Source organism: Pelodiscus sinensis, unplaced genomic scaffold (genome assembly GCF_049634645.1).
Source record: "Pelodiscus sinensis isolate JC-2024 unplaced genomic scaffold, ASM4963464v1 ctg35, whole genome shotgun sequence".
NCBI classification, from domain to species: domain Eukaryota; kingdom Metazoa; phylum Chordata; order Testudines; family Trionychidae; genus Pelodiscus; species Pelodiscus sinensis.
This window is the reverse complement of record NW_027465908.1, coordinates 4,964,386-4,991,180: the sequence shown is the minus strand read 5'-3', so window position 1 is coordinate 4,991,180 and position 26,795 is coordinate 4,964,386. Positions and strand designations below refer to the sequence as shown.

General features: G+C 47.0%; 1 protein-coding gene across 1 annotated transcript in view; it reads left to right on the top strand.

The window, feature by feature from the left end:
• LOC142824431 (etoposide-induced protein 2.4 homolog) overlaps nt 1-26,556 on the top strand; it is an 84,769-nt gene extending 58,213 nt beyond the window's left edge. The window contains exons 6-11 of the mRNA XM_075916376.1: nt 1,867-1,991; nt 2,812-2,931; nt 4,237-4,348; nt 23,684-23,795; nt 25,047-25,121; nt 26,065-26,556. Coding sequence (XP_075772491.1) covers nt 1,867-1,991; nt 2,812-2,931; nt 4,237-4,348; nt 23,684-23,795; nt 25,047-25,121; nt 26,065-26,227 — 707 coding nt within the window. The 3' untranslated portion in view covers nt 26,228-26,556. The remainder of the gene's footprint in view (nt 1-1,866; nt 1,992-2,811; nt 2,932-4,236; nt 4,349-23,683; nt 23,796-25,046; nt 25,122-26,064) is intronic.
• Nucleotides 26,557-26,795: the final 239 nt, after the last annotated feature.

Below are 26,795 nucleotides of genomic sequence, written 5' to 3'. Positions count from 1 at the left end.
CTGCCTGCCTGTTTTATTGCCTGTGAACTTATCACCCCATAGGTTGGTTTTTGCTGCAGTGGGTGGAGTAGCAGGCCTGAGCAGAAGTCAGCCCATTGGCTGATCTTTCACTGCAATGGGTGGAGCGAGCAGGGGAAGATTATTAATTTACATGCCCTTATATGGAAAACACTCCACCTCACAGACAGAGCCCCCTATACCAGCCTTAGAGGTATTACAGGCTATGGCTCCCTGCGACGGGCAGCCATTTCTGATGTTCTGTCTCGGACACTGCTCTCTGATTACTTTGGCTAATTGTGTAACAGTAGCCTCTACTGTAGATTTCCTCACTCCGAATTGATTCCCAACTGCTGGTAGCAGTCTGGGGTCACAAGTTTCCATGGGGCAATTGTCACATGCCTCTCCACTGTCAGAGTGGGTCTCATTTGGGTGTCCTTGTGCTTCAGAGCCAGGGAAGGCCATTTGCAGATTTCCATGAAAGAGGTCTTGTACTTTCAGAAGTTTTGCAGACACTGCTGATCATCACATATCGGCAGCACTATGTGGTCCCATCAGTCTGTGCTTGTCTGGCAGCACCAGAATTCGCATTCCACTGCTTCCAGAGAATTGAATGCTGCCGACGTTTCCAATTTTCTAAATTTGTCTGAACAACATGGCCATGGCATCCAGAGATTTGTCCTTATCCTCTTTCTGGAGTGCTGGGCATACACTCTTGACATACTCCACCATTAGGTACGCCAAGGTAGACATTAACATCACAATGCTTTGATGCACATCTGGATTAAGGATGTTAAATTGCGGTTAATTGACTAGTCGAGTAGTTGATGGAATTTCCATCAGCTACTTGACTAGTCAATAGGCACTTCTGCATTCCTTCGTTGAGGACTGGGGACTCCACATTTGATCCTGGGTTCCACACAGCATTTTCCTAGAATCTGGGATCAGCTGGGGAGTTCCCAGCTGACCTCGGGTTCTACGTGATATTTCCCCAGAACATGGGGTTAGCTGGGGAGTCCCCAGCTGACCCCATGCTCCGCGGTGCTTCAGCATTTTAAAGAGGTAGCGCCGCACAACTGAGCCACGGAGCAACCGTGCGGTGGCTGCCCCTTTGAAACGCCACCTTGGAGTTTCAAAGTGGCAGCGCTGCACAGCTGATCCTCGGCTCAGTTGCGAGGCACTGCCACTTTGAAGTACCCCTTCTTCCCCCCCCTCCTTTGCTGCCTCTGTTTGGTAGCAAGGGGAGGGGGGAATCGACTACTCGACTAGTCAACTAGTCCTTAACATCCTTAATCAGGATTTGCGGGGAGAGGGAGGAAGAAGGGGAAGCTCGTGCTGCTATGGCATCTATGTGGGTAATCGAGGCCTAAAAGGGTGCAAAAACATTGTTTCCCATTGATCTCAAGCAAGGGGGAATAGATGAGTGCATTATGGGATGCTGAAGACATGAACCCAGAACCATCCGCTACACGGTTTTGGTCCCAGTGTGCACTGGGAGCATAATCCAGAATGCAAAATGGCACAGGCACTGGGATAGCTACCTACAGTGAAACGCTTTCAAAGTTGATGGCATTCTCTCTACAGGGGATGCGCTATTTCAAATACGTTGAATTCTTGTACACAGCAGGAACATGGACCTTCAAGTTGACAAAATAAGGTGGTAAGAAATTGACCTTAATAAATTCAACCTTATCTTGTTGAGTAGACAAGGCCTGACTCCCTTTTTAGTAAGACCAGAATATCAATCACATCTGTACTAAGGAGACTGCTGTTTGCTATTTTTCCATTAAAACTATGGATAGTGCGGTCTGAAATGCAGAGAATCTTATGTGCATGTTGCTGATGGGAAACTTTATTCTTATTTTAAAGGTGATCCCTCACTACATGGTGATGTCTGGTCTTGGCTGGAATTTATCCTCACCTCTATTTTCAGTGCCCTTTGGGTCCTTCCTCTGTTTGTGCTCAGTAAAGTTGTCAATGCCATCTGGTTTCAGGTAGGTGAGGATGATGAGAAACAACCCTCATTACTATGGGAGCAGAAGTTCACATTAAACCAGTGACATAGTATATGCTGTGTTACGGGTGGCTTACTTAAGACCATAATGCAAGAGTACACCACATTGCCTACTTTATTTTTTAGTATGAAGGGTGACCAGTCAGACTGAGATGAGACATTGCATGCTGGAACATGTAGTCTCCACAGACTGGTACCTCTGTTATAAATGAGCCATAACCTGCTTTCTTTCATGTCTATTTGAGAAAGCCTTCTGGCTCAAACAAGCTGCTAGTGTGGCCCTTATTTGGACAGAGTTTTGACAGCCATATGCTCTAATATGAATAATTCCAAGAAAGGAACTTTATTACACAGAGGTTATTGTTCTAGATGTGGTGATTGACTTGGCATTGTGATAGTTGCTTATGATGGCAGGTCCACTATGGAATGTATGCATTGTGTTTCATGTTGATTGGGACATAGTTTTCAGGGAGATCAAAACTGCATGGGGTTGTGATTACAGAAAAGGACTGAGAGTTGGGAGACCTGAGTTCTTCTCTGTTCTGCCAGTGTCTTACTGCATGACTTTGGATTCTGTGCCTCAGTTTCTCCATTTGTGGCAATGGGATTAACAATACATAGGTTTCCAAAATTCTCTGACCCCTTGAATGAAAAGTGCAAACCCTTCTAGCTAAAGCTATTACTGCATACTGAAAGTGTACTCAGTAGAATCTGCATGATAACTATAGATCAGTAGTGCACACACTTGTGTTAATTGTCTTTGTAAATTATTTTTCCTGAAATAGCTTTCTCTATTTCAGGACATTGCAGATTTGGCATTTGAAGTTTCCGGAAGAAAGCCCCAGCCCTTTTCCAGTGTCAGTAAAATCATTGCTGACATGTTATTTAACCTCTTACTGCAAGCACTATTTCTCATCCAGGTGAGATTAGACCTTTCTTGAGTCAGTAGAGAAAAAAGTGTTTACTAGTTGTGAAATGCTTTAAGGGAGATGCCAAACCATTCTGCTGTTCAAATGCAGCTGTTGGCATTAGTGACAGCCTTGAAAGAGAGAGAGCCTCTTGGCTGGAGGTGTTACATGAAGAAAATTGTGACCAAATTGATTGATATTCCCACAGTGACAGGATGAGCTGTGCTAGAAGGGAGGTCGGGTTTGGAGGGTGGGAGAATAAAATTAAAAGTACAAGAAATCAAGGGAATCTCTAGTTGTGCTGTGACACGGGGTTGCACGCCCCGCCCCCTTTAGGAGGGGGAAATATGGCCCAGCAGCCAAGTCTGTACTGCCCCCTAGCTGGGGGGTAAATGGGCCTAGCAGCCGAGTCTGTACTGCCCCCTGGCTGGGGGCGGTAAATGTGGCCTAGCAGCTGAGTCTCTACTGCCCCCTGGCCGGGGGGATAAATGTGGCCTAGCGGCTGAATCTGTACTGCACCCTGTCTGAGGGTCAGTATGGCCCAGCAGCCTAGTCTATACTGCCCCCTTGTTGGGGGTTAAGGTGGCCTAGCGGCCAAGTCTCTCTTGCTTCCAAAAGGGCTCCCCTCTCTGGGGTGTCAGGGTAGGGGGGCCCGGGCCCTCCTCCACCAGGCCCCCACCCAGGGCCCTATGAGTGGTGGGTGGCTTCCACCACTGGCTTGGCAGGAAAGCATGCCAAGCTCTCCAGATTATCTCCTGCCACTTGCCCTGGGCTGCTTCCTACCCCCGCCTGCTGCCTGACCCCGTCCCCACCTGGCCCAGCGAATGCGCCAGTGGCTGCACTTGGCACGGCATCAGTGACCGGGACGGCTGTGGCTGGCGCCGTAACAATCGGTGTCGCAACTGTGGTGGTAGCTCATGGCAGGTGCGGTGGCCGCGGGGGAGGCTGCAGCAGCTGGGGCTCCAGGTGGCACGGGGGCTCTGGTGGCAGGTGGGGCTCCGGCTGGCGCGGGGTCTCTGGCGCCAGCTGTGGTTCCAGCTGATTCTGCAGAGGTGGTTGCTCCTCAGCTCTGGCAGGAGCTCCTTCCCCTTCCATGGTTAGCCCCAACTGAGCTGCTCTTTATACTGACCCTGCAGCTAGAGCATGCCCAGCAGGGCTGCGGGGGGAGGGGCCTTCTCAGCCTGGCAAGCCTGGTTAACTCCTTCACTACCAGTGCAGGGTTGGTACACCCTGTCACATGCTCTCATATCATTTGCTAGGGTGAAGATGAATCCCCTACTGTAGAATGCAAACTCAATTTATTCTCTTCCTCTGCAGGGGATGATTGTGAGCCTCTTCCCAATTGATATCATTGGCCAGTTGGTTAGCCTCCTGCACATGTCGCTGCTGTACTCCCTGTATTGCTTTGAGTATCGCTGGTTTAATAAAGGTGAGTGCTACCTTTATTTCCAGCGCTAACAGCATGTATCTGGTGACATTCTGCACTGCTGGGAATATTTAAATGCATAAGATCCCTAGTAGGATGACGATTGGTTTCAAAAACTCTCTGTCCCAGCAAATAATTTTGAATGTTGCCAAATGATCTATCCCCTCTATCCTCCTCTCTTTTGAGAATGAATTTGTTCTGTATTTTTGCATTTGTTTTTTCAGGGCATTAAACCTTGTTAGGCTGGTAGATTTATTGTGTAGTTTACGTAAGATGGATATAACTAGGGGATGATTTTAACTTGTACTACTCTAATATATGACGTTGGCTGTTTATCCACCTTTGGAAGTTAATATCTCAGTAATGGGTCTGTACGCAGAAGCTGAGGTGTTGCCGAAGGGTGAAATACATTAATAAGATAAATGAAACAGATGAGCTTACTTACTGGAGCAGTACCTCATAGTTGGTAGTGAGATCCTAGTGTTATGGTGTCTGCATAGGCAATGGATCATACTGCTACTGGTCCAAGAGACTGTTCTATCAAGAGAGAGGAATGTTGACTGCAACACTGGGATGCTATCCCTGACTTTCTTCTGAAGGTGCTTTGGCAATGGTTCCCAACCTGTGGCCCGCGGTCCCCTGGTGGTATACCACAGTAGCGTAGGAGGGGCCTCGTAAAGTTTAGGAAAGGGAAGGAAAAGTTAAGATCGGGTCCACCGAGGGACTGGGACTTTACACTAGGTGATTCTCGCTTGGGCCTCGCCGTTCACAATCGCCCTCCCATGCTTGGGATGGGATCTTGATACCATCTGTCTTCCCATTGCCAGCTGTGCTGCTGTTTATGGTCTAGTCCTCTCCCCTGTCTCAGTCCTCCAGTGGGATGGATCCTTACTTTTCTTTTCTTTTTTTTCCTCCCTCAGTACTCCGTGCCCAGACCAAGGCGGAGTGCCAGAGCAGGAGCTGCCTTTGGCCATGAGAGCCCCCTCACTATATCCTCCATGGATGGGCAGGAGCTGGAGGGGGCAGGAGCTGAGGAAGCAACGCAGGCCAAGGGATGTGCTGGCCGCCCCTTCCTGCTGCTCCACTAGGGGGGGTCTGTGAAATTTTAATATTGGAAAGGGGTCTGTATGCTTGAAAAGGTTGCTATAGCAACCACTGTGCTATAGGAACGTTCTTCTTCGGTGGTGTCCCCGTGGGTGCTCTACTTGAGGTGTCGGGCTCGTCCCGGCGCCGCAAGTCGGAGAGTCGTCAGCCATGGTCCAGCCAGACTGCGCATGCATCGGGCACGTGCTGCTTGTGCTGATAGTTAGCTTGCGCTGAGTCCAGCTTCCCACCAGTTCCTCCTTACCGTTCAACAGTTGCAGGCAGAGCAATTCCCTTCTCTTCAGCTGTTTAAGAAAGATTTCTGTAAATAGTTAGTAGTCAGCCAGTAGTTAGTAGTTATTTAGTTTAGTTAGAGAGTGTTTGTTTAATAGTCCTCTGTTTCAAAAAAGAAAAAAAAAACGTTTTATCCTCAGTTCGTAATGCTGGCTTCCTCCGGCTTCTAAAAGTGTTCTCAGTGCCATGAAGCTATGCCTACATCTGATGGACACTCATTCTGTGTCAAGTGCCTGGGCGATGGGCATGTACCCAACAAATGCCCCAATTATCAGTAATTGTCTGCCCAAGCGAGATGGGACCGCGAGATGCAGCTGAAGCTGCTTCTCTACAGCAAGGCGTTTCAGCCGCAGGATATTCATTCAAAGCAAAGTACCCTGGTGGCAGTGAAAACCCTGAAGAGCAAGGGTCACAAACTGACCGGGCTACAGCAGCAGGGTGAGCGGCATGGGAAAAGCCACAGTATTTCTGAGCCTAGCCCCACCTCTAGCAGGGGGGCAAATTGGGCAATGGCGGTGCCTCCCAGATCGGAATCGGCACTGATCCCCTGGCACCCTCACATACCCGCGGTTGCGGGTGCTTCAGTCCAGGCGGTTCCGATGTCGCGATCAGCACCAGCGGAACCGACCTTGCCACCGTCAGCTCCAATCAGAGCCATGCTGGCTGTTGCGGCACCTATACAGCCCATGCTGGCTCTGTCTCTCTCTGCACCGGCCATCTCGGCACCGGTGACTGCGGCACCAGCCATCTCGGTGCCGGCTGCTATGGCACCTAGTGCAGCACTGGCTTCCTCGGTACATCTTCAATGCCTCTTCTCCCTGGCACTATCACCGGCACCGAGCTCAGTATCAGCAGGCTCTTCGCCAGCACTGGATTCAGCAACTGCAATTGATAAGCACCAAAGCACTAGTGTTTCAACCTCCAGGGCTGCACCGTACCGGCTCCCAGCTCGTTCACTGGCACCGCAGCACCAAGGCTCCCTCCAGAGGTCACATCAATCATTGCTGCTTGCAGGAGCTGACCATTCAACCAGCACAAGGCTTCACTTTTCACCAAGCCCTGAACACTTAACTCCTTATTCACAGCCCAGATTACCTTCTTCCGCTTTCTCTGAGTCACATAGACACGACTCTCATGTTACCAATATCTCGAGAAGACACTATCATCGATACTCACCATTGCCACATCGCTACTGCAAACATTCTCGATCACCTTCGTACACCAGACGCAGATCTCGTTCACCTAGGTCACCTATGTGCTCATCTTCACCTCGATATCGTCACAAGTACAGACGATGATACTCACCTGCATATTCATCGTCTCATTATCATCGTGACCATTACCGTCACCACAGCGACTATCCTAATGAGTGATGGTACTCTTCTGGGCGTTCTTCCCGATCTCCACAACGCTATTGGTATCGTTCCTACACCAGCTCCAGGGTCCCTGCGCCATCAGCTGCCTCCACTCGATCCTCGACACCGGCTGGAAATGTGCCTTGCCCTCAAGTACACTTAGAGCTAGCACAACTAGTGACACCAGAACAGCAACAGCAGGAACAATCCCCAGTGTACCATTCTGTTGCTTCTTCCTCTCTAGATGATGCGGTGTTCCCTGGTGATTCTTCTCCAGTAGATGACACTTGTTAGTTTTAAGACCTCTTTAAAAGATTGGCAGAATCACAAGACTTGCACGTAGCGGAGGTCCAACAGAAACAACATAAGCTGTTGAAAAATCTTCAAAAATCCCCAAAATGGAAGATAGCATTACCCTTTGATGAAGCAATCCTAGAAATTGCTGATGACATATGGCAGGCACCGGCATCCACTCAGCCCATTCATAGGAAGGCGGACAAGAAATATTTCGTTCCACAGAAGGGGATGGAATTTCTCTTCATGTATCCACAACCGAACTTGTTAGTTGTGGACGCAGCCCAGCAAAAATCTAAGACACCACAGCATAGGAATGCTGCGGCTGATAAAGAATCTAAACGCTTAGTTCCTCTTCGAGTGGTCCCCGTGGGTGCTCCACTCATGGTGTCAGGCTCGTCTCGCACCGCAGCTCGGATGCTTTGTACAGCTGTTTCCAGCCGGGTGCGCGTGCGCAGGGTGCAGCTCACTCCATTCGCACTCTTTGATCTTCGCGCACACCCGGCTTCCCTGTCAGTTCCTCTTAACCATCCCTGAACGCAGACGGAGCTTCTGATCTCTCTCCTCACAGTAGTTTCCTTCCCTCAGGGAACCTGTAGTTAGTTAGTTAATTGTATATAGTTAGAGTTCTTTGTTGTCGTTTGATCTTATCTACTTTATAAAAAAAAAAAAAGGGAAAGAAAGCAAGCCTCTTAATTACAGCGGCTCCCTGCTATTACTAACTGGGGATAAGTTTGAAAAAAAAAAAAACGCCCTCTCGGAAGCTGACAAACACCATGCCTGGGTCTCCCGGATTTAAGAAATGTAGCCTCTGCAGCGAGCCAATGCCTACCTCAGATGGGCATTCGCTCTGTATACGTTGCCTGGGGGAGAGCCACGCTCCCCATACCTGTGGGCATTGTACTCGGCGTGACAGAGAGATGAGTCTCAAGATGTTTCTCCTCGATAAGGCACTGGACCCCAGGGCAGAAACCTCTGAACAGCAGGACAGAACCCCTAAGAGATGGATTTCGTCCCCGGACTTGAGGGAGAAAAGGCTAAGGATCTCCCCAGCTAGATCCCTGCCACCCGATATATTGGTGGTGGGTGATTGTGCTCCCTCTGAATCTGTCCCACGATCTTCTTCATCGGGATCAGGGTCGAGGGAGAATAAGGCTGCAGCGCCTCAGAGAGCGAATTCAGCATCGGACGCAGCCTCGGTGCCGGTAAGCACAGCCTCTGCTAAGAAGCAGCCGGCACCACACTGCTCCTCAGCAAAGCCCCGTGGGCTGCGGTGCCGCCTCAAAGAGCTCTACCGGCACCAGCATCTCAGCCAGCAACATTGCTGGCGTCAAAGTCAGCTGTGGTGTGGACAACCTATGCGCATAGTCAGATTGCACCGGCATCGCTCTCCTCCCCACAGCAGGCAGCTGTTGACAGGAGCACATCCCCTGCTGTGCCTCCTGCATCAGGGAAAACCCCTCTGGTGCCATCATCCCCTCAGCCAATTATGCAGATGCCGCGTGTAGCTTGTCAGTTACAGGCAGCCCCGACACTGGGGGAGGCAGCGTCCCAGCAGCAGCTGATAAGTATACCGGCATCGGAGCAGCAGCCAGACTTACGTGCTCTTTCCCATTCAGAGGTGCCTGTACCAGTTCGGGGATGGAGCATGCATCTTTCTCCTTCCCCAAGATTTTCACCTGGCCCCTCTCCTCCAGGAGGGCATGGCTCGCCTCGGCATCATGGGTACCGACGTCACAGTCCCGGGCATTATATTTATTACAGAGGGGACTCTCCTTATGGCCACCCCTATTATAGGAGCTGCTATAGACGTCCATCCTATTCTCCGTCATGTGACCGTTCTTATTATTACGTTCCACGCAACGGGCACGACAGACAACATACTAGCGATAGATCATCTAGGTGCTCATCTCGTCCATCAAGGTGTTATTACAAATGTCATCGCTCTCCTCCGTGCTTACCACGGTCACACTCCCGTCACTATGATTTCCAACGCCCTTTGCGCTACAGTTCACCTTTAGCGAGGCACTCTCCAGCCTATCAGCACTGTGACTGGGACCTGGCTTCTCCCTCACGCAGTCGAGCGGGAACATTACGTCACTCAGACCTGGAAGAGGGCCAGTTGTCTGACCGGGATGATCATCAGTCTGAAGACCCAGCCCCTGGCCTTTCACCTTCATCTTCACATGTGGCGGTCTCTCCCCCAGAACTGGCAGCGTTAATGGCAACACCACCTTACACAGTTTTTACCAATGACTCAGTTACTCTACGTACTTATCCAGCCTTTATTCCTAAGGTCGCTACACAATTTCATGTTAACGAACCAGTCGTTTTGCCTGTTTTTTATCCTAAGCCCCTGTCAGCCGACGGTCAGGGCAGTGTGTGCGTGTGTGTTACACCCAAGTCTTCAACTGCTGAGACACAGAGTCTCGTTGCAGTGGGCAGCCTAGGAGGCTGGAGGGCACCCTGAAAAGTAGTTTAACGTCCGTGACTTTACTGCTAGGACCGAGGTCCCGTCGCAGAGGGTAGCCAAACAGGCTAACAGACGCCCCAGTGTGTACAGGAAGAGCTTATTACGCTTCAGATTTTAGCTGCTAGAATTTCATAATTCCTTCGCAGCGGGCAGCCTCGGGGAGACTGAGAAGCGCCCCAACTGAATTTTGCCACCTGGGTGTGACACAAATCCAAACGCCCAAGCTCTCCCTATATCTGTCCCTTTATGACCGGCTGAAGTTCTTTTGTTTGTGTTCGGTTCGGGTACAGCAGCACGGGTTCAAGTCAGAAGCTTGACACGCACTGGCTTATTTATAGGAGAAAGAAAGAGAAAAGAAATAAAGAAACTTGGTTCAGTGTATATAGATATATATATTTTATAAGTGAATGAGGGCACCCCACTTGTTCCCAAAGTTTATAGCAAAATCACCTTACCAAAGGTGATTTACAATAGAAATGAAGCAGTTTGACTTTAAGAAAACTATAATAAAGTAACTAACTTACAACAGAGAGACAATTAGAGTGTACACATAAAGAAAATACATTGCAGGTACAATTCTCACCCCTGCGTTCCAGACTTGGCGTGGCCAGCGTCTTTCTCTCAATCCCTCGGGAAGAAGTAGGGCGAGGTTGGGCGTCCCACGGACCTCGGGAGACAATCAATACCTGCCAGCAGGTGTAGGTGATTGGAGCTCAAATTGGGTGGGCAACTCAACCCTCTTTATACCCCTTGGGTCACATGGGCTTCTTCCTGGTCTCAAGTGGCCAATCAGGAAAAATGGCTTTGAATGCCAAGTTTCCCACGAAGGGTGCAAAGCATAATTCACACCTGGGAAGATGCAGACAATGGGCACCTCTGGTATGTGATGGGCAAGATTCTTCTCCCGAGACAGTGCAGGCGTGTCAATTACTGATAAAAACAAGATGGGATTTTGTGTCTGGCTACAGCCCCATACTTCAAATCGGGACTCCTTACTTCATACCCTAGATGTACGTCGAGCATTGGCGTTCTATATAGACAGAACACAGGCCTGGCGTAAGACTGATCGATTAATAGTGTCTATAGCAGATCATTCCAAGGACAATGCATTGTCCTCCCAATGCCTCTCTAATATCATAGTCTCCTGTATCACCATGTGCCATACAATGCGCAACAAGCCACTACAGACTGTACCTAAAGCACATTCGACGAGGGTGGTGACAACTTCCACTGCTTTTTCCAGAGGAGTTTCTCTGCCGGAAATCTGCAGAGCAGCCACCTGGTCTTCCAATCTGACTTTTATGAACCACTACGCAATAGTGCACAGATGGATACCTGAGTCTTCAGCAGTGCTTTCAGTCATTGATAAACCGGAACTCTGGGAATGCACTGGGAGCACTGCTACGAAGTCACCATGAGTGGAGCACCCACGGGGACCACTCGAAGAGGAACAAGAAGTTACTCACCTCGTGCCGTAACTAGGGTTCCTCGAGATGGGTCCCCGTTGGTGCTCCACGCCCCACCATTCCTCCCTGTTCCGGAGTAGTATTCTTGTTCTTTGTACCCCTTACAGATACGGAACGGTGAGAGGAACTGACAGAGAAGCTGGGTGCGCGCGACGATCAAAGAGCGCGAACGGCGCAAGCTGCACCCTGCGCTCGCGCACCCAGCTGGAAACAGCTATACAAAGCATTCGAGCTGCGGTGCGGGACGAGCCCGACACCATGAGTGGAGCACCCAAGGAGACCCATCTCGAGGAACCCTCATTACTACACGAGGTGAGTAACTTCTCAATATTTTTGGATGGAAAGTTTATTCTGAGAATGGTGAGCTATATGGCTCATCTGTCTAACCATACCTTCGATAATTATTCGAAGATGGTAGCAGTTTTAAAGAACTTGCCTGACGAGAAATGGCAGCTCTTAAAATCAGTTATCCAGGAAGGCTATATGGCCTCAACAACAGCCTTACAAATTTCCCTTGATATTGCTGATGCAGTGGCACGGGCCACGGTGACATCTGTGGTTATGAGACACTCTTCATGGCTACAAATGTCCTCCATACCTAAAGATTTACAATCTAAGGTAGAAGACCTGCCTTTTGACAGGCAGAGTCTATTCGCAGAGAAAACGGACCAAGTTCTGCATTCGGGCAAGGACTCTAGAACTACCCTGAAAACCTTAGGGATGTATACACCTCCATCTTGTCGCAAACGATATACTCCCTACTTCAGACAGAGACCCTTCTTGTATGGGGCACCAAGGTTCAGATAACAAGACCATCCACAACAACAACAATGCCCCAGACCACGTCAACAAAAGCGAAGACTGGAAACTGGACGAAACCCAAATTCCCAGAACATCTGACAGCAAGTTTGATGGTACGATCGAGGGACTGAGGACCATTCCTTTAATGTACGACCCGGAAACACAGAAGTTATTCCTGAGACCGTACCAGCACAGATGGTTTACCATCACCACAGACCGTTGGGTCCGGGAGATAGTAACATCAGGATACTCCATCCATTTTCTTTCCCATCCCCCCCACCACTCCTCCAATCCTGTCCCTTCTCACTTGACTCTCCTAATGCAGGAGGTTCTCCGTCTCCTAGAGATTGGGGCGGTGGAGGCAGTACCCAATCAATTTTGGGGCAAGGGATTCTACTCTCGCTATTTTCTCACCAAGAAAAAATCGGGAGGATGAAGACCGATCCTGGACCTGTGCAATCTCAGTCGGTACTTCAGGAAGCAGAAATTCAGGATGGTGACTCTAACTTCTATATTTCCAGCCCTGAGCAATGGCAATTGGTTCACGTTCCTCAATCTATAAGATGCGTATTTCCAAGTGACGATACACCCAGCACACAGACGTTTTCTGAGGTTTGTTGTGGGCACGCAGCACTTTCAGTACAAAGTCCTCCCGTTTGCTCTCTCCTCTGCACCCAGAGTGTTTTCAAAGACACTTGTGGTGGTGGCAGCGTACCTTTGTTGTCAAGGCATCATGATCTTCCCATATCTGGACAATTGCCTGATCAAGGTTCATTTGTTCAAAAATGCACTGTCTGCTACTCAGGTCACACAAGACTTATTCGCAGATGTGGGCCTTGTATTGAACGTTTCAAAGTCTTCGCTCATACCACAAAAATCCTTCATGTTCATTGGGGCACGATTAGATTCTATGAGGGCCAAAGCCTATCTTCCTACAGAAAGTTTCACAAAATTCAATACCTCACACAGACACTGTCCATCAGCCCAAGAGTGTCAGTACTTACTTTTCTCCAACTCTTGGGACACGTGGCGGTGACGACACATGTAGTGCAACATGCCAGACTATGCCTCAGGTGTCTGCAGCATTGGCTGCCGCCCATATATGTCCGGACGATTGCAACATACACAGACTAGTAACATTCCCTTTGACAGTGATACATCTGACCACAGATCTTGGGAAGGAATTCCTCCTGTGATGGAATTCTCTGACCAACATGCTTTCCGGGGTTCCTTTCCACCGTCCACATCCCACTGTCCAAGTTACTTTGGACGCCTCTCTCCTAGGATGAGGAGCCCACTGTGAGGGCGAATTAGCTCAAGGCCAATAGAATGCTTAGGAAGCCCTACAGCACATCAGTCTTCTGGAACTCAGAGCGGTGTTCAATGCATACAAGATATTCCTTCCCAAGATCTGTGGTCAGATGGTTCAGGTCTTCTCCGACAACACCACCATGGTGTACTACATCAACCGACAAGGAGGGGCCCAATAAAGGTCCCTGTATGCAGAAGCCACAAAGCTATGGAATTGGTGTATCAATCACAAGATCACTCTCATAGCAACATACCTACCTTGCAAAGACAATTCCATTGCAGATGCCTTGAGCAGACACCTGTTTCCTCAACACGAGTGAGAACTCAATCACGTGAGAACTCAATCACGAAGTGGTCCTTTCCATATTCCAACGCTGGGGGCACCCCAGTATAGACTTGTTTGTCCCAGATACTGTTCCAGAGCAAGTCTGTGCCCCAAATCTCTGGGGAATGTGTTCCTGATCAGCTGGACTCACCACCATCTTCTCTGTGCTTTCCCTCCTTTGCTGACCTTGGCACCAAAAGTGGAAGTGTCCTGATAAAATTTGCGGATGACACAAAGTTGGGAGGTATCGCCAATTCAGAAAAGGATCGGGATATCATACAGGAAGATCTGGATGACCTTGTAAATTGGAGTGATAGCAAAAGGATGAAATTTAATAGTGAGAAGTGTAAGGTTATGCATTTAGGGATTAATAACAAGAATTTTAGTTATAAGCTGGGGACGCATCAGTTGGAAGTAATGGAGGAGGAGAAGGACCTCGGAGTCCTGCTTGATTATAGGATGACTATGAGCCGCCATTGTGACATGGCCGTGAAAAAGGCTAATACGATCTTGGGATGTATTAGGCGAGGTATTTCCAGTAGGGATAAGGAGGTGTTAGTGCCATTATACAAGGCATTGGTGAGACCCCATTTGGAATACTGTGTGCAGTTCTGGTCTCCCATGTTTAAGAAGGATGAATTCAAACTGGAACAGGTACAAAGAAAGGCCACTAGGATGATCCGAGGAATGGAAAACCTGTCTTATGAAAGGAGACTCAAGAAGCTTGGCTTGTTTACCTTAACCAAAAGAAGGCTGAGGGGGGACATGATTGCAGTCTTTAAATATATTAGAGGAATTAATACCAGGAAGGGAGAGGAATTATTTAAGCTTAATACCAATGTGGACACAAGAACAAATGGATATAAGCTGGCTAGTAGGAAGTTTAGACTTGAGATTAGACAAAGGTTTCTAATCATTAGCGAAGTGAGGTTCTGGAACGGCCTTCCAAGGGCAGTAGTGGGGGCAAAAGATCTAGCAGACTTCAAGATTAAACTAGATGGGTTTATGAAGGGGATGGTTTGATGAGATAACATGATCTTGGTAACTAATTGACCATTAATTATCAGTGGTAAATAGGTTAATGGAGGGATGATAGAAGTTACTATAGAGAACTTTCTGGGTGTCTGGCTGGTGAGTCTTGCCCACATGCTCAGGGTTTAGCTAATCACCATATTTGGGGTCGGGAAGGAATTTTCCTCCAGGGTAGATTGGCAGAGGCCCTGGAAGTTTTTTTGCCGTCCTCTGTAGCATGGGGTACAGGTCACAGCTGGAGGATTCTCTGTATCTTGGGGTCTTCAAACTATTTGAAGGCTTCAATATCAGATACAGGTGAGAAGATTATTCTAGGAGGGAGTGGGTGAGATTCTGTGGCCTGCATTGTGCAAGGGGTCAGACTAGATGATCATAATGGACCCTTCTGACCTTAAAGTCTATGAGTCCTATTCCATTTCTCCCAAGAGTGCTGGAGAAAATAATCAACGACAGGGCCACAGTGATACTAATAGCCCCCTTCTGGCCCAGACAGACGTGGCTCCCTCTTCTACTGCAAATGTCTCGCCGACCACCATATCCGTTACCCAGATGACCAGATCTGCTCATGCAGCCAGGGATGTTCATGCCACAACCGCAGATCGACTGAATGCACCTCATGGTGTGGCTCCTAGCTGGTTCCAAAGCACAGAACCACTTTGTTCACAAGAGGTGAAACATATATTACTTCATAGCAGACGTGGCTCCACACGAAATACTTACCTTCATAAGTGGCATCGGTTCCATTCCTGGTGTGTAGCCAACGGGTTCAATGCGATGTCCACTCCAATTCACTGCATTCTGGACTATGCTCTCCATCTGCACTACTCTAAATGGGGTCTTTCATCTATTAAAGTCCACTTTTCGGCAACTTCTGCATTCAGACAATCAATTGAAGGCTTTTCAATTATGTCTCATCCGATGACTAAACGTTTCCTGAAGGGATTAATGAACTTACACCCTCCACACAGGAAACCACCTACTCTGTGGGATCTTGAGTTTGTTTTGGACACTCTCACATATCCACCATTTGAGTCTCTAGCCACATGTGACATTCAGACTCTCACCATGAAGGTGATATTTCTTCTAGCCATAATGTCGGCCAGACAAGTTGAGAGTTGGCAGCTCTTTCAGCTGATCCTCCATACACCCTGTTCACCAACCAAAGGATAATACTACACTCGCACCCAAAATTTCTGCTGAAGGTGAATTCGGAATTTCATATCAATGAACCTATAATACTCTCGATTTTTTTTTTTTTTTTTTTTTTTTACCCCAAACCACATGCAATGACTCACGAAGCCCATCTACATATCTTGGACGTCCGGAGGGTGCTCACTTTTTATCTGGATCGGACTTGCCCTTTTCGATGATCCCAGCGGCTTTTCCTGTGCTCTGACGGAAAATCCAAGGGCCAACCGTTGTCTTCGCAGCGGATATCTAAAATAATCTTGAAATGTATTACCGCTTGCTATACTTTACGGAACAAGTCCATATCAACACCTATTACGGCTCATTCCACTAGAGCAACATCCACTTCTCTAGCTTTTCTCAAAGGAGTCTCAATCCAAGATATTCGCTGTACGGCGACATGGTCTTCGGACATGACTTTTGCTAAGCACTATGCCATCAACACAATTGCTCGAGAATCAGCACAGTCCTCTGCGGTGTTGTCCGCAGCAGACAGATCTTAACTCCGATCCCCCCTCCGCAGATGAGGCTACTGCTCCACCTCAAGTGGAGCACCTACAGGGACGCCACCGAAGAAGAAGAGGAAATTACTCATCTTGTGCAGTAACGACATTTCTTCGAGGTGTATGTCCCCATGGGTGCTCCACGACCAGCCTTCCTCCCCTCTTTGGAATTTCTCCTTATGTTTTTCAGGAGTGATCCGGTTCAGAAGAACTGGCGGGAAGCCGGACTTAGCGCAAGCTAACATAAGAACATAAGAACGGCCGTACTGGGTCAGACCAAAGGTCCTTCTAGCCCAGTATCCTGTCTACCAACAGTGGCCAGCACCAGATGCCCCAGAGAGGGTGGACCGAAGAAAATGATCGAGCGATTTGTCTCCTGCCATCCCTCTCCAGCCTCTGACAGACAGAGGCCAAGGACACCATTTTATCCCCTGGCTAATAGCCTTTTATGGACCTAACCTCCATGAAATTATCTAGCTTCTCTTTAAACTATTATAGTCCTAGCTTTCACAGCCTCCTCTGGCAAGGAGTTCCACAGGTTGACTACACGCTGTGTGAAGAAGAACTTTCTTTTATTCGTTTTAAACCTGCTACCCATTAATTTCATTTGGTGTCCTCTAGTTCTTCTATTTAGGGAACTAATAAATAACTTTATCGGCCCTCTCCAGGCCACTCATGATTTTATAGACCTCTATCATATCCCCCCTCAGTCTCCTCTTTTCTAAACTGAAAAATCCCAGTCACTTCAACCTCTCCTCATATGGGACCCGCTCCAAACCCCTAATCATTTTAGTTGCCCTTTTCTGAACCCTTTCCAAGGCCAAAATATCTTTTTTGAGGTGAGGAGACCACATCTGTACACAGTATTCAAGATGTGGGCGTACCATAGTTTTATACAGGGGCAGTAAGATATTCTGGGTCTTATTTTCTATCCCTTTCCTAATAATTCCTAGCAACCTATTTGCCTTTTTGACCGCCGCTGCACTCTGTGTGGAAGTTTTCAGAGAACTGTCCACAATAACTCCAAGATCCCTTTCCTGATTTGTCGTAGCCAAATTAGCCCCCATCATACTGTACGTATAGTTGGGGTTATTTTTCCCGATGTGCATTACTTTATACTTATCCACATTCAATTTCATTTGCCATTTTGCTGCCCAATCACTCAGTTTGGTGAGATCTTCTTGCAGTCCCTCACAGTCTGCTTCTGTCTTGACTATCCTAAACAGTTTGGTATCATCCGCAAAGTTTACTACCTCACTGCTTACCCCTTTCTCCAGATCATTTATGAATAAGTTGAAAAGGATTGGTCCCAGGACTGACCCTTGGGGTACACCACTAGTTACCCCTCTCCAATCTGAAAATTTACCATTTATTCCTACCCTTTGTTTCCTGTCTTTTAACCAGTTCTCAATCCAAGAAAGGACCTTCCCTCTTATCCCATGGCCATGTAATTTACATAAGAACCTTTGGTGAGGGACCTTGTCAAAGGCTTTCTGAAAAGCCAAGTATACTATATCTACTGGATCCCCCTTGTCTGCATGCTTGTTAACCCCATTCAAAGAACTCAAATAGATTAGTAAGACATGATTTCCCTTTACAGAAACCATGTTGACTTTTGTCCAACAAATTATGTTCTTCTACATGCTTTACAATTTTATTCTTTACTATTGTTTCGACTAATTTGCCCGCTAACAATCAGCACAAGCAGCATGCGCGGTCCGGCTGGACCACAGCTGACGACAACTACGACTTGTGGCGCCGGGACGAGCCCGACACCTCTAGTGGAGCATCCACGGGAACATACACCTCGAAGAAACATCATTACTGCACAAGGGGAGTAACTTCCTCTTCCCATCTCACAGTCACCAGATATGGGCAGATGGGACTTAAAGGTAAACTCTGACATCACAGCTAATCTTTCACTGGCCCATGCTCCATTGCAATGTGAATCCAAATTCTGATAGGGATCTTGAGTCCACACCTTTCTGGCATCAAGGTATGAGTTCAACCATAGAGCAGTACAGGAGGCTGAATACATTTCACAATCCATTTAACATTGGCTGATAAGGGGCCACTATGGATGATTTTCTGCTATTCTCTGTTTTTCTGTGGCTGAGCACTCTGGTTGTGCTATGTCAAGTCTCTTGCTTGCTTATTCATTGAGGCTGTAGCAGAGATGAGAAAGCAGGGCAGGGAAGATGTGTAGAATAATAAACATTTGTTTGAGGGCCAGATGCAGTCTGAAATTCTCCTGGTGGTTCTCACTTGAAAACTTTGGATTTAGCATCCTTCTGACTTGGTTTGCAGGTATACCATGGAATTCTCAATTCGAGGGAGAAAACAAGGTTCTCTTCTGTAACATTATTTTAGCTCCAAATCTTTTTCACTCCATGCAATTAAGGGTATGTCTACACTACCACCCTAGTTCGAACTAGGGTGGTAATGTAGGCAACCGGAGTTGCAAATGAAGCCCGGGATATGAATTTCCCGGGCTTCATTTGCATAAAGCTGGGTGCCGCCATTTTTAAATGTCCGCTAGTGCGGACTCCGTGCCGCGCGGCTACACGCGGCACGGACTAGGTAGTTCGGACTAGGCTTCCTATTCACGAGGAGTAACGGTAGTTCGGAATAGGAAGCCTAGTCCGAACTACCTAGTCCGTGCCGCGTGTAGGCGCGCGGCACGGAGTCCACACTAGCGGACATTTAGAAATGGCGGCTCCCGGCTTTATGCAAATGAAGCCCGGGAAATTCAAATCCCGGGCTTCATTTGCAACTCCGGTTGCCTACATTACCACCCTAGTTTGAACTAGGGTGGTAGGGTAGACATACAAGTCATACAAGAACTAAATCCAAAGAGGCAGTTTTACCCCTATAGGAACCATTTGAATTCTAAATTCAGTTTGAGGGGAAAAAATCTACCAGAAGAAAAGCGAACTTTCATTTCTAATACTAGAGCTCTGGATTGGGAAAGGTCCTGATGACTGTCAGGTAAGCCCAGGCTATCTCTTGCCCTGTTTTGCACATATCTAGATATGCAGAACATAAACATTTACATGTCTCTCAGACATATGGTAAAATTGTCATACCTGTTTAACCTTTTCCAGCAAAGATAATAGAAGAAGAAAGAAATGTTGGTATCTTTTTTCAGATTAGAGCAAGATGCTTTGACAACTCGTCCTGACAAAAGATCCCACTAGGGTTATCCCTAGGGGTCCATGGGGGTTGGGGCAACACCCCACAGTGCCCCAGGCAGGCATCGAGCCCAGGGCAAACCCCCTTCCCGACCTCTGTTCCACCCCTTCCCCAAGCCCCGCATCTGCTCTGCCTGTGCCCCCATCCCTGAGTAATGTAGGGGGCCTGGCACACGGCAGCAACAGGGGTCTGCCCTGCTGCTGACTACTAGCCTTCTGCCCTCCACCTCTTGGGAGCAGAGCATCCAGGGGCTTGGGCGCTCTGCTTCACCTGTCACAGGGGAGTGGAGCAGGCTGCTGTGCCATGCCAAACTGCCCCCTCTGTGGTGAGTGTAGGAGGGCATTGCTGCCCTGTGCCAGGCCCCCGGAATACCTCAGGTGCCTTCCAGCTATCGGTTGCTCTGTAGATGGCTCTGGATTCCATGTTACTTTTCACAAGAGGAATGTTAGTTCAGTTATCCCAGTTGAAATAACTTAATTCTGCCACCTACAGTTAACTATTAGTTAAATTTCAATTGAACATAGTGTTCTTTTTTGAATGATGTCCCCGGGATACGCCACTGTTGGCATTGGGATTGTCCTGGTGCCACTGATCGGTGACTTTTACAGCAGTATCCAGTTGGGCTATGCATGCATGAGAGGTGTGTGGTGTTCCCACCTTTGAAGTTAGCGCACTCAGCCCAACTTCTCTCAATTCCTTCTTTGCCACCCTCAGCTACAGATGGAGCTCCAACTTTTTTCTTTTCCATGTCACTTTTGTGAAGAAAAAGGAAGAAATTTAGATAGATATTATAGACATATCTGTTCCTGTTTGTTTTTCTTTTGTTAAACAGTTAGTAGTTAAAAATAACCAGTTATTTTACTTCAGCTTGTATATAGTTAGTTAGAATAACAGTTTATAGCCGTGGCGAACTACAAACCACCCCCCAAAAACGAAAGAGAGAGCTTTTACTTATAAATTAGAGTCTACACAGCACTTAATTTGAAATAGCTATTTCGAATTTGGCATTACTCGTAGAATGAGGTTTTCGAATTAAGGGTGCCGCTATTTCAAATTAAATGTGAAATAGCGGTTTGCATGTATAGACGCTATTGAAGTTAATTCAAAATAACTGCTGTTGTTTCAAATTAACTTTGCAGCGTAGACATACCTTCAGAGAGTAGTTATTAATAGTTCACCGTCATGCTGGAAAGGTATAACACATGGGGTTCCGTTGGGATCTGTTTTGGGACCGGTTTTGTTCAATATCTTCTTCAATGATTTAGATGATGGCATACAGAGTACGATTTTTAAATTTGCAGATGATAACCAAGCTGGGAGCGGTTGCAAGTGCTTTGGAGGATAGGGTCATAATTCAAAATGATCTGGACAAACTAGAGAAATGGTCTAAGGTAAATAGGATGAAGTTTAATAAGGACAAATGCAAGGTACTCCACTTAAGAAGGAACAATCTGTTTCACACGTACAGAATGGGAAGTGACTGTCTAGGAAGGAGTACTGCAGAAAGGGATCTAGGAGCCATAGTGCACCACAAGCTAAACAGGAGTCAACAGTGTGACACTGTCGCAAAAAAAGGCAAACGTGATTCGGGGATGCATTAACAGGAGTGTCGTGAGCAAGACACAAAGACTATGTCTACACTGGCGCAGGTTCTTGTGCAAAAACAGATGTTCTTTTGCAGAGTGTCCACGCTGCCCGCCCACTCTTGCGCAAGAAGATTTACAGTAAAGCATGGTAAGAGAGAGCTTCTTGCACAAGAGCTACGCTTTTTTCTAACACGTGTACGCTCTCTTGCGCAAGAGGGCAGTGTGGACGCATGGCAGGGGTTTCTTGCGCAAGAAAGCCCTATGGCTAAAATGGCTATCAGAGCTTTCTTGCACAAGAGAGTGTCCACACTGCCATGGATGCTCTTGCGCAAAAGCACGTGGACGTGTTTTTGTGCAAGAGTTCTTGCGCAGGAACTCTTGCACAAGATGTTCTTGTGCAAGAACCCGCCAGTGTAGACATAGCCAAGAAGACATTCTTCCGCTCTACTCTGAACTGACTAGGCCTCAGTTGGAGTATTGTGTCCAGTTCTGGGCACCACATTTCAAGAAAGAAATTGGAGAAGGTCCAGAGAAGAGCAACACAAAGGATTAAAGGTCTAGAAAACATGACCTGTGAGGGAAGACTGAAAGAATTGGGCTTGTTTAGAAAAGAGACGTCTGAGAAGGGACGTGATAGCAGTTTTCAAGTATCTAAAAGGGTGTTACAAGGAGGAGGGAGAAAAATTGTTCTCCTTGGCCTTTGATAATAGGACCAGAAGCAATGGTCTTAAATTGCAGCAAGGGAGGTTTAGGTTGAACATTAGGAAAAACTTCCCAACTGTCAGGGTGGTTAAACACTGGAATAAGTTGGCTAGGGAGGTTGTGGAGTCTCCATCACTGGAGATATTTAAGAGCAGGTTGGATAAACATCTATCCAGGATGATCTAGTCAAGGGGTGGGCAATAATTTCTGTCAGGAGAGGGCCACTCCAAGATTTTGGAAAGTGGTTAAGGGCCACACTTTTCTGTGTTAGGGGTGTGGGGTCTAGGATGGAGATTGGGCACAGAGTAAAGGACTGGGGTACAGGAGATGGTGTGAGGTCTGAGGGGAATTTTGGGCAAAACATGGGGTTGTGACCTGGGTCGGGATTGCGGTGTAAGATCAGGGAGGGGGTATGGGTGCAAGAGGGGATTCTGGCCTGGAGGAGGGGCACTAGGAGGGTGTAAAGTCTGGGAGGGAGCTGTGACATTGGGAAAAGGGGGTGCAGACTGCAGAGGGTGGTGACTTAGGACAGGGGAATGAGATGCAGGGTCTGGGAGGGTGTTTGGGTGCAGGAGAGGATTCTGTGCTGGGGGAGGGTTGTAGGAGGGGATTCAAAGTCCAGGAGGGAGTTGTGACCTGGGGCATGAGGGTGCAAAGGGTTTGGATGGTGACCTGGGGGAGGGAGTTGGGGTGCCAGAGGCAGACTCTGGCCGGGAGGCGCTTATCTAAGCCCAGCACTCCAAGGCAGGCTGGACTCCCTTCCTGCTTTAGCTCTGCCTGAGCAGGCTACTCCCTGCACTTGGCTGTCAGCTCTGGGAGGGGAAGGATATTTGCACTGCTCCCATCCCCCAGACCAATTGTTCAGCTCCTGTTGGCTGGTAGTTTCCAGCCAATAGGAGCTGAGGATTGGGCTGGGGTCAGGGAGATTGCAGGAAGTTTCCCCCACCCTGCAGAACAGAGAGCCGCATGGACTGCGCTTTAAACCGCACAGCTGTGTGCTTGACAGTTCCAGCAGGGTGATCCGGAGGCTGGATCTGGCCTCCAGGTTGTATTTTGCCAGCCCTGATCTAGACGTTGCTTGGTCCTGCCATGAGGGCAGGGGATTGGACTTGATGACCTCTCAAGGGCCCTTCCAGTTCTAGCGTTCTATGAAATTCTATAGTCTTCCATATTGTAACTAAGCTCACCAGCTTTTCTGAGGTTACACTTACAAGTCTTGATGTTATCTAATATTGGAGTTTAAGCAACTGCTTTTTGTCTTGTGCCTTTTGCCTTTATCAACTCAGTGGGTCCAGTAAACCAGTTTATAATCCGTTGTTTTACTATAGATAAATACAAAACTTAGATTTTTAGGCTCAGAAGAACATCTCTATTTCTGTGGTGTTCCCTTCTCAGATTTTACAGAAAGCTTCAGATTCTATGGGGATCTCTTGTCAGATTTTATTGACGCGTGATAGAAAAATTCTATCACCTCATACTTCACATACCACTTTTGAGGCTAATATTCTTTTGGTTTGTTGATTTTAAAGGGTAGAGCCAAAATCTAATTTATATGGAAACTTATTTGCAACCTTAACTATGGAATGGGCACTACAGCTCCCTTTTGTAATTTGTAAATTACTTTGGGATCATTAAGGATGCTTGGCATTCTAGAAATGTGAGATTTAGTGACAACACATGTTCTGTACCAAAACTCTCCTGCTTTTCTGTATGCTAATTTGTATATTTATTAGGAATTGAAATGCATCAACGGTTATCCAACATTGAGAGGAACTGGCCCTATTACTTTGGATTTGGTTTACCTCTGGCTTTTCTTACTGCAATGCAGTCATCTTACATCATCAGGTAAATTTCAGTGTGAATGGGGAATACAGGGGTGATCGTGCTTTGAGGGTGATAAATGCAGAGGTAACATGTCACTCAGACACCACCCAAAATTTCCACTCTCCAAGACACCACCAGAGAAATGTGAATGTCTCCAACTTCTTCAAATCAGAGGAGTATATCTGCTTCCACAACAGTACCATAAGAAAATAGCTCTTGCTAATAAGTAGTTGGAGGAGAATAAAACCGGGAAACTGCATTGAGGAATAAGGAAGTTTTTTCCATTAAAATCGGAGCTATAGTGCAGGTTCTTCCACAGAATTTCCATACACCTATGAGACATATTTGGATAGTAGGCTTTCCCTTACTTCTTGCCGCACTGTATTGATCATTTGGAGGTACATTGGCTGGGAAAAGCTCAGAAATCCCCTCTCTGTTGAGATGTCATTTTTATTTGCTTTATGATTTCTCATCCTGCTGTGACTCTGCTGCAACCTTCTCCCATACAGTTGGAAAAAGCTTACAGATGGAGCCAATGTTAGTGGCGTATTTCTCTTTTAATAATGCATAGCAGTAAGCAGTGCTAGCATGGGCCACGATTTATTAATACAGACACGCTTCTCTGAGTTGCATTTCTAATTGTTTCGGTCTTGCCTAAGTTAACACTGAGCATATATTTGGGAGGTAAAACCCAGTGCGTATCAAACTTTGTATCTGTCGTTTTCCTAAAATTCACTGAATATTTGCACTTAAAAGAATATTCCAATGCATCTCAGCAGGAAAAGAATTAAATGTAACCAGTTTCTATTGTAGTTATTTGTCCTTTAGTTACATGGTCAGTTTCACACTTTTTACTCATTGTCCAGGTGACTGAGATTCTCAGTTAAGATTGCAGTGAACTGGTGATGGTTGCAATAGACTAGTCCCATGAAGCCCACAGCAATCTCTATTTGTAGGTGCAGCCTATTGAAGCTACAAGTCCCAGCACAAGATACTCTCTCTGAGCTGAGCTGCTGCAAAATGTAGTCTCTGCACAGTGTGTTTCCCTGTTAAATATTGTGACAGATGCCATCTGCTCCATTTATTACCAATTCACTATGGCCCTTGTTTGTGCTGTTTGATTTCTCCTTTGTTTGAAAGTCTTCACTTTGCACAGGGATGTTCTGAAATTAGATTTGGTTACATGGGAGATCATTTTCCTGTGTAATTTTATTAGGACACATACCTGTAGTAATTGACTTTTTGTTCAATGTGTTGCTTTTTCCTTTGCAGTGGCTGCCTGTTCTCCATTCTTTTCCCTCTGTTTATTATCAGCGCCAATGAAGCAAAGACACCTTTGAAAGCATAGTAAGTCTTTTCCTTAGTTTCAGAAGGGCAGTAGTGTCAGTCTGTTTTAGCAAAAACAACCTGGAGTCTTGTGGCACCTTAAAGACTAACCAATTTATTTGAGCATGAGCTTCAATGGGCTGGAACACACTTCAGATGCATGAAGTGGAATCTTCAGTTTGGCAGGGATATACACACATGCAAAGATGGGAGTGTTACATTACTATTCGGAGGACTAATGCTAATAAAGCCAATTCAGTCAGTCAGTCAGGATGGATGTGGCTCACTCACAGCGGCTGATGGAAAAGTGTGAATTCTCTTGGTGTTCACACCTCCCCCTCAGCTGCTGTGAGTGAGCCACATCCACCCTGAGTGAATTGGCTTTGTCAACACTGGTCCTATGCTTGATAAGTAACTCACTTTTTTGTTATTAGTGTGTAAAAAAATACACAGACACACAAGTGCTAGCCTCTGTAATTTCCACTCCAGTTCATCTGATTAAGTGGGTTTTACCCAGGAAAGTTTATTACCGGATAAATCTTTTAGTCTTTAAAGTGCCACATGACTCCTTGTTGTTTTTGCAAATATGTTGCACTCCCTGAATGGAGGGAGGGGCATGCCAAAACCTTGGGATTCCTGGACAGCCATTAACTCAGCTCTTATTGTCAGCTTCGGGCTTTTGAAGACTGACTTAACCCCAAGGTTGAAATAATTGGGTCTGGAATGGAGGCATTCTACATTTCCAGGGGGTATGACAAATGTGCTTGCATTGGGCCTCTACTCTTTGTTACTGTAGAATGTATCTACTAATTTGTGCTGTGAATAAGCTCATTATCTGAATATACTGAGCAAAATATAAAAACAGACAAAGGGAGCTTCTAGCTGCACTATTAAATTAGCATGTTTGTGTGCAAGATGCACCCACGCTGGGATGGGAGCTCACAGCATTTGTTCTGTGTTTCAGCCATTTCCAGCTGCGTCTCTTCTCCTTGGTGGTTTTCCTCAGCAACAGACTCTTTCACAAGACTGTTTACCTTCAGTCCACCCTGAGTAGCTCCTCCTTGGTGGATAGAGTGCCCTCTCCTTACCCATCTCCTGCCAAACAGAAGGCTGCTTTGAGACACTGAACCACAACCAAAGGGGTGTGTCATCCTTGGCTGCTACATGTGCCCCTGTGACCTAGGGAAGGGCAGGACCCATTCTGCCAAGGGGCTTGTGCATTCCCCCTCCCCCCATCACCTTTTTAAGCACCACTTGGACATAAATTTTGTGTCACATTGAGAGCATGAATGGAAATCTCCGGAAAAGTCTGGATTTTTAATCCCTTTGTGAGTTTTAAAAAGCCAGGTTCTCTGTGCTGTTTTATAGAGTGTAATGGACCTGTGCCTGTACTGTTTTGTATACTCTCTTTTCCTGTGCCATTTCCCTCCATTTCCCAAGAAAAATGGTTTTGTAATCCACATTTTGTTGTAGCTTTGTGAAGCTGCTGGGAGTCTTTTCAGTAGATTGCATCACAACTATGATCATAGTTTTTTGTATATTGTATCTCAGGTCAGGGTTTTGTAATTCCTGCTGTGCTGAAAAGCAGAATTGGAAGATAAACTGGATCATGCGGATCTAGGGGCAAGATCAATTTATATAGAGAGGGGACTCTCCCAGCCCAATATTCAGTGAGATTTAGTCAAGCTCATTTTG